An 8520-nucleotide genomic window follows, 5' to 3' on the forward strand; every position below is an offset into this window, starting at 1 on the left:
ATTGTGATATTGACCAGTAGATATTTGTGATAGCTAATGGTTTTGAGTGTGTTTTTGTTCAGGTATTTGGTGGAAGCTGGATATGAATATAACACAGATATTCATCCTGAACCTGCTATTCTGGAACAGATGTTAAACACGTTTCCCATAAAACACGAAATGCTATAATTATGCAATAACAGGAGAAACCAACCAACCAACAATTCTGGTTCTGTGCAAGAGAGAAAAAAATATATAGTTTGGGGTATAGCCCTGACAGCCCTGTGCTCAAAATCGCTTGTCATTTCATCCATTTCTCTTTTTTCAGTAACTAATCTTATTCCAAGAATAGCTATTACTACTCCATTTTGTCACCATTTCTGAACATCTGTTCCTCGACTATGTGCGTGTGTGTGGGTGATTGACTTTCACATACTGCAGACTTTTCTTTCACTTCCATGAAAAGGTGCACATTGTTAATATAAATACTTAGACCTAGCATTTTATTTAGTTTCTTTGCCTTCCCCCGTGAATGTAAAATATACACAGTGTTGTGTAGTTTTGGAATGCAAACCTTTGGTAAGTGATTTTATTTGTGTGTGTGTCTGTATCTGTGTGTGTGTGTGTTTTAAATATTTTTGAAATAATGGGAAAATGTAACAAAGAACTTGCAGCATCACATATTCAATACTATGTAAAAGAAACCCTGTGAAATAATAATAACAAATATTCAAAATGAATTTATTTGCAATTATGCTATATAATGTATATATGATTGTATTGTCTTATTTACTTAACACTTTTGACTAACACTACAGCATAAAGTACCTGAAAGCCATACTCAATTGAAAATACTGAGAAAATTAGCCTGTGTTTTACACACCCTTAAGGAATCCTAGGAATATCTGAATTTCCTCTTTCACACAAACAAAATTGTCCTATTTGTTCAAATCTGTATAATCATAGTGAATGGTACCCCTGTTTCTGAACCGGAAAGAAAAAAGTGTATCAATCTTAAAACCACAACTCAATCATCCTCAGTTGTATATGTGTTTTTTAGGAGTCTAACTTGCAAACGCCAGACCACTGATTCATCAAACCTGCTTTCCTATAGTCTGTGTTCTTCTGACATCTATTTTGTAGTAAGTAGCAAATATGCTTCAGGGAAATGTATTGGAGCAAGAGTAGTATACATTTTAATTAGGAAATGTAGTGGAGTAAAAGTAGTAAAGTTGACTGAAATATAAATATTCAAGTAATAGAAATAGAAATACTTACGTAAAGTACAGACACCCCCAAAATTACATTACACCACTGAGCCCATGTAATGTACTTTGCAGTTCTTAAAGGTTTGTGAATATAGCATATTAAAAAGTAAATGGCATTTAACTTGCATAGCTGATTGTTTATTTTACTAATGTTCTTGTTCTCTTATCTCTAGGCCATGTTTGGACACATGTTTTATCTGGCTTTCATACTGAATCAGTTTCATCTTTTTGCAACTTTACATCCTGAATTCTATCCATGTGAAATTCACACTACCAAGGATGGACACATAAATGTGGATTGTCAGCGCAGGCGTCTTGCTAACGTCCCTAAATTCACATCTCTCTCTGTTATATCACTCAACTTAAATGAAAACCATATACACCACATTAAAGGTGCCACATTTTCTGGATTAGCAAATCTCAAGCATCTCAGTTTAATGTGGAACTGTGTACCAGATTATCTTAAGGAGCTAAGATGGCCTTCATGCAGCCTGAAAATCGACCCTAATGCATTTAGTGGACTTAAAAACCTATCTTCCCTGCAGTTAGCAGGGAACAGCTTGAAGACCATTCCTCCTCTACCAAAGCAGCTTGAGATTCTGGGACTGGAATTTAATCACATCTTTCATATAGTTGAGCCTCTAGGTACACCGCTACTAAAACAACTCCTGCTAAACAAGAACTGTTTTTATGCCAACCCATGTTATCAGTCTTACTTTATCGACCCACGTGTGTTTCAAGGTCTCCCTGAGCTTCTGAACCTTACACTGAGTTACAACAATGTGACCATTGTTCCCCCATATCTTCCACTTTCACTAGAAAGTCTAGACTTGGGAGAGAACAAGATCACGCATATCAATAAAGAGTCCTTTGCAAATCTTAAAAATCTGCGACACCTTAACCTAAGGTGGAATTGCCAAAGGTGTGACCATGCTTCTGAGCCCTGTTTCCCATGCCCTAACAACCAGTCTTTGAATCTGCACCCGGATGCATTTTTGGATCAAAGGGACTCTCTAATTAGTTTAAGCCTGCGAGGCAATTCACTGCATACAATTCCTCAGCATCTCTTCGCACGACTCCACAAGCTCCAAGTGTTAGATTTATCAGACAACTTTTTAGCCTACGCCATCCAGAATGGCACCTTTTATGAAGAGCTCCAGAATGTTGTGTCCCTCAGTCTTCATTATAACTATGAACCCCTGCAATCCTTTTCTGAGTTGATTCTGTCACCATCCATAGAGAAGATGACAGCTCTACGAGAGTTGTACCTAAGTGGACTATTCTTCAGAGAACTGTCAAACTATAGCCTTGCACCTCTGATCAAACTGCCAAGACTTGAGTCCCTAGAGCTACGCATGAACTTCATCTGTTCTGTTAGCATGGATGCTATAAGCCAGCTGAGAACATTAAGGTGGGTGGACCTTTCCCAAAACATGCTTGCTTTCAGTTCATGCTTTTCAACCTGCACTGCTGAAGACATATCAAACAACTACCAAACCCTTGAAAAACGTGGCAATGGACAGCTCAACTTGCAAACTCAAAAAGTCATCCTACCAAGCTCAGAGCTGAACACTATGCAGGACCCTGGAGAAAATCAATGTTTTTTTAATTATTCTATGTGGCATTTCAAGAAGCTGATCTGCTCTAAAAACCTGTATTTTGACCTCTCTCAAAACAACATCCCATGGCTGAATGCAAGTACTTTTAGAGGCATGGAAAAAGTGGTATGCATAGATCTGTCCTACAATTACATAAGTCAAACTTTAAATGGCCAACAGTTTACAGATCTAAGCAAATTAGCCTACCTGAATATGGCTAACAATCGCATTGACCTGTACTCTGAAAAGGCCTTCCAGGAGATAAGTGGCACACTAAAAGCTCTTGACCTCAGCAAAAACGAATTCCACTTTGTAATGAAGGGCATGGGGCATCGCTTCACATTCCTTCCACACTTAACATCTCTTCAAATATTGAGTCTAGCAAACAATCACATTGGTCTCAGAATCTCTAACATTCTTAATAGTACTTCTCTGAAGTATCTTGATTTCTCTGGAAATCGTTTGGACATAATGTGGGACTCTAGGCGTAACCAATACCTACATTTCTTTCAGGGTCTTACTAAACTTACACACTTAGACATTTCCGAAAATCAGCTCAAATCATTCCCCCCAGAGGTAATTGTAAACTTGCCTCCAAGCCTCCAGATGCTAAGACTGGATTCCAATGTGCTGAGTTATTTCCCTTGGGGCAACATCTCAGTTCTTGAAAAGCTCTGCCACCTGAACCTTAGTTCAAACAGGCTTTCATTCTTACCTAATATTCATTTTGAGCTCCGTCTCGTAAGCCTGGACCTAAGTCACAATCGACTAGTTGCGATCCCAAAGGCTTTCCTTAGTCAGGCAATAAATCTTAAAAACTTAATGCTTAATCACAACCAGCTGAAGATCCTTGATGTGCAGGCTCTTCCCTTGTCATTCCATACAGGTTATACATTCTGTCCTGCTGGGCCACATAAAAATAAGTCATCCTGCAAACTCGTGCTGCATGCCAATCCTTTTACTTGTAGTTGCGTTATCTCTGGATTTGCAAAATTTCTCAGAGAAACTAGTTTGGATATCCCACACCTCACCACAGAGGTTCACTGTGGTTTTCCAGAGTCATTGGCTGGTGTTAATGTCCTTTCGATAGATCTTCACTCATGCCAGGAAATATTTGGGAGTGTTGCTTTCTTCTGTACTTTATGGTTGACATTGGCAGCAACCAGCATTCCCCTCCTGAAGCATCTCTATGGTTGGGACCTGTGGTACTGCATCCAGATTTTATGGACTGGTCACAAGGGACACACTCCAGTTAATGGCGGCAGCATGATGGATAACCAATACGATGCATTTGTGGTATTTGATACGAGTAATAAGGCAGTCAGGGATTGGATCTACAAGGAGATGGTTGTGAGGTTGGAGAACAGAGGGAGATGGCGCTTTCGACTTTGTCTAGAGGAACGCGACTGGTTGCCTGGAGTGTCATGCATAGAGAATCTCCACAAGGCCGTTTACAACAGCAGAAAGACCGTGTTTGTATTGACTAGCCCTAATGGCTGTTCTCACGAAAGTGGAGTCGTCCGACAAGCCTTCCTCCTTGTTCAGCAGCGCCTTCTAGATGAGAAAGTGGATGTTGCAGTTCTAGTTTTGCTGGACTTTCTCTTTCCAAAATTCAAATACCTTCAGATGAGAAAACGGCTCTGCAAAAAATCTGTTATATCCTGGCCCAAGAACCCACGAGTGCAGCCGCTCTTTTGGAATAATTTACGTGTCGCTCTTGTCTCTGACAATGTTAGAGCCTACAACAAAAATGTCACAGAGAGCTTTTTCTAAAAAAGATGGTGTAATGAGAAAGTTATGTTTTATGTAGTCCTGTTATTTCAGGTTTTTGTTTGTTTATTTGTTAGAATGTATGATCATATTATGGGGCCTTTGAAGTATTGGAAATGTTCAAATATGTTGAAATACAGAACAGCCTCTATCAAAATCAATTGATGACCATGATATGCCTGAAAGTAAAAAGCTGAAAAATAAAATGATGGACTGTCATATCTAAATAAATACTTACTATTTAAGCTATTTATTTATATTATAAGAAGGTTATGTTCATTCATAGTTTAGCTGCCGTTGACTTCCTTTTACATGGCACTGCTACATACCAACTGCAAGGGGAGTAAATGTATTGTGTGTGTGTGTGTGTGTGTGTGTGTGTGAGAGAGAGAGAGAGAGAGAGGAACTAATGCACCTGTTGGACCACATACCACACATTCTTCTGAATTTTAAGCATTTGTACACTTTCGGTTTCATGCAATTACGTCAAAAAATAGCACTGTAGTTTTTAGAGCTTAGAAACTCCTTTCACTTATAAGAAAGCTTCTAAAAATAAATTTTAAGACATATGACTGTTTGCTGTTTTTGTTGTGATAGTTTATTCAGATTTGTAATATCTGGTTGCAGAGCATATTATTTATTTTAATTAATGGAAGTTATCTAAAAAGAAAATTGTGTCTGTGTGTGTAGAATTATTGGACCTTCATTTATTATAACTTTTGTAATAGATTTGTATTGTGATTATTTCAGATGTGATTTTGTATAGTTCACACATTATAAAGTTCAGTAAATTCACAAAGTAAAGTCACAAAAAAACAATCTCTCAGCAAATAACCTATTCACTGAAGAGTTTCTGTTAAAGATTTCTGTAATTTACGGTAATTAATCCCACCTATCATTAAAAGTTGTAATCTACCATACACTGTCATATTGAATCTCCAAAATGCTGTGGAAACAACAGCAACCAAAAAATAGAATTTAAAATAAGTTTTTTTTTCTTGCTTAAATTATAAAAAAAGATGCTATTAAACATGGTAGAATGTACTATAATGAGTATCAATGTTATAAGTAATGAGAGCAAGTATCTTTTATACTAATACTGTACTTTTAAAAATAAAATGAGTAATTAAAGCTATTTAACATTACAATATTATAACTGAAAGTCAGACCCGTTGTGGTTACTAATTTATTAAAAATTACACAAAATTAGTTTATCCTAATGGACTTTTTTACTTCCTGCGATCCTGACTTCTTATTTTTAATGGAAACTTTGCCTACTTAGTGGGATATGCGTCTGTTCTCTGAATGTCATGACTGTACATTTTTTGACACTTCTCTGTCATTGGGAAGAGGGGGAGGACAGGCTTCTGTTTTTAAACAGAAGTTTTGTTGTCAGATATTAGCAACTGAAGTCTATTTAAGCTTTGAATGTTAGTTGATTATACTCAAACACAAAGTGGCAATTTCAGTAATTTATCATCCACCTAAACTGCACAAAGACTTCCTTAAGTTCTAAGAGTTCTCAGACTTTTTAGGGGTAATTATTCCTAGGTGAGATCTTTTAATTCTAGGTTATTTTAAATTTCACGTGTGCTATCTTGGTGTCCAGCTAATTCTTTGGCCAAATAATTTTTGAGTCTTACTGACTCTTGATCTGGTACAGCTAGTGAATGCCCCCACCCATATTCATTTTCACACTCTTGATCTTTTGTTATCACATGGCATAACTGTTTGTGATTTTGATATAGAGAACCATGTTATTTCTGATCATAAAAAAATATTGAAAGAAAAAAACTGAATTACAAAAAATGTAATTCAAAGTAAGAGCTCTGGCTCAGTGATACTACCTGTGATCTACATCAGATCTGTCGGGTGAAAGAAAGCAGCAAGGTCAGCATAATCCAGGTATTTTTCAGATCTTATTGAAAAGAACTGTCACAGTCCTAGAACACTTTTTAATACTATAAATGCTCTTGCTAACCCCTCTGTTGGTTTCCACCTCACAGAGTCTTCATCTATGTGTGAAAAATGTCTGAATTTCTTTGTGGACAAGATTAGGGATATAAGGTTGAATATTGTGCCTTCTTTTTGTGATCCATTTGTCCCTCTAATTCACACTAGTATCAGTTTGAACCTGTGACTGCCTTTTTTTTGCAAGATATTGTAGGTCAGCTTAAACCACCTGGATCAGCCCTGGATGTTCTTCCCCCTTAGTTTTTTTAAATACATGTTTGAGGTGATTGGATCTAATGTTCGAATGATTATGGGCAATTGCCTTGTAAATGGGTTAGTACCAGAGGAGATGAAGCACTCCATTATTCATCCACTTCTTAAAAAGCCTAATTTAGATATGACAATTTTGTAAAATTTTAGGCCAATTTATAAGTTTTATTTTATGTTTAAGATTCTGGAGAAAATAGTATTCCATCAACTGCAGAGCTTTCTGAATGGAAACATGATTTTTGAAGCACTCTAGTCAGGTTTTAGAGATAAATAAAAATATTGACTGTTGACTGTGCTAGTGCTGTTAGGTCTGAGTGCAGTGTTTGACACAGTTAACCATGCTGGTTACATCTCACAATTGGATAATTGTGTAGGCTTTCGGGGAAAGGCCCTTCAATGGTTTAAATCTTATTTTTCCAATAGACGTTTCTCTGTTAATATTGGTGATTTTATGTCAGGTGGAACTCCTCTTACTTGTGGTGTCCTGCAAGTCTTTATCCTTGCTTCAGTTTTATTGTCATTGTACTGTATATGCTTCATCTGGGTCAATTTTTAAGAAATACATTATTTATTTTCATTGTTATGCAGATGTTACCCAAATGTGTCTTCCCCTGGAATCTGGTCAGAGGAGCATGGGTACTCTGTTGGCTTGTTTTGCTGACGTAAAGGCTTTGATGTCCTTAAATTCTCTTCATCTCAACGAAAGCAAAGCTGAGTTTGTAGTTTTTGAATCTTCAGAAACTGTTAGTTCCACTTAGATTTTGGTCAGCTGTGTCTATTTGTCAAACCATTGGTGAAGAATTTGGGTTCTTTGATAGCTCTCTTAAATTTGACAAACAGATTAGCTCTGTGGTCAAATCTATGTTTTTCCATCTCCGAGTCCTATCCAAGGTAAAACCATTTCTTTCTTTAAGAATTTTGAAAAAGTGATTCATACATTTATTTCAACAAGACTAGACTACTGTAACTCCCTTTATGGTGGGATGGTACAGAACGCCGCTGCCAGGCTTCTTACCGGTGTTCAGAAATGAAATCACATTACTCTAGTTTTAATTTCTCAGCACTGGCTTCCAATCTGTTACAGAATTGATTTTAAAGTGTTGTTACTGTTTTTTTAAATCTTTAAATGTATTAACACCTGAACACCTTTCTACTCTCCATTCACAATCTAATAAGGTCTCTGAGGTCATTCAAACAAAGACTACTAAATGTTCAGAAACTCAAAAGTGTTTGTGCTGTAGTCATTGCTGCAGTGAAACTTTGGAACAGTAACTGTTTACATCAGAACTGTACTACGGTACATGATTTCAAGGGAAAGCTCAAAACAAATCTATTTTCTTTGGCATTTAGCTAATTTGTGTAGTTGTTGATTTTATGTGCGTGTAACCTGTAACCAAAAACCTTTGTTTTTATTGATGGTTTTTGATACATTGTTTAGCGCCTTGGTCAACAGTTGTTGTTTTTAATGGTGCTATATAAATAAAGTTCACATTGACCGAATCGAAGCATGCGCACAGAAAGCAGCTGTTTCTCATCATGTGAGTACTAAACTATGCCCCTGACCAGCCCGCACCCTTTCACCCATGATGTCTGTCTCAAGAATAATGACTTTCTTCATTTCATTGCTGATTTATACGTTGACTTATAACTTGATGACTGTGCAAAGAGGAGCACACTCTGTA

At 36.9% G+C, this 8520-nt stretch overlaps 1 protein-coding gene across 1 annotated transcript; it reads left to right on the forward strand.

Annotated features, from left to right (window-relative positions):
- The first annotated feature begins 460 nt into the window (after nt 1–460).
- On the forward strand, nt 461–4846 carry tlr9 (toll-like receptor 9). The gene is made up of 2 exons (XM_026270649.1): nt 461–558; nt 1421–4846. The coding sequence occupies exon 2, from the start codon at nt 1424–1426 to the stop codon at nt 4616–4618; it is 3195 nt and encodes a 1064-aa protein (XP_026126434.1). The 5' UTR covers nt 461–558; nt 1421–1423; the 3' UTR covers nt 4619–4846.
- Nucleotides 4847–8520: the final 3674 nt, after the last annotated feature.

This window comes from Carassius auratus, chromosome 8 (genome assembly GCF_003368295.1).
Source record: "Carassius auratus strain Wakin chromosome 8, ASM336829v1, whole genome shotgun sequence".
Lineage (NCBI taxonomy): Eukaryota > Metazoa > Chordata > Actinopteri > Cypriniformes > Cyprinidae > Carassius > Carassius auratus.

Excerpts from the sequence above, each read along its gene's own strand:
- tlr9 (XM_026270649.1), top strand. The coding sequence starts at position 1,424 with ATGTTTGGACACATGTTTTATCTGGCTTTCATACTGAATCAGTTTCAT.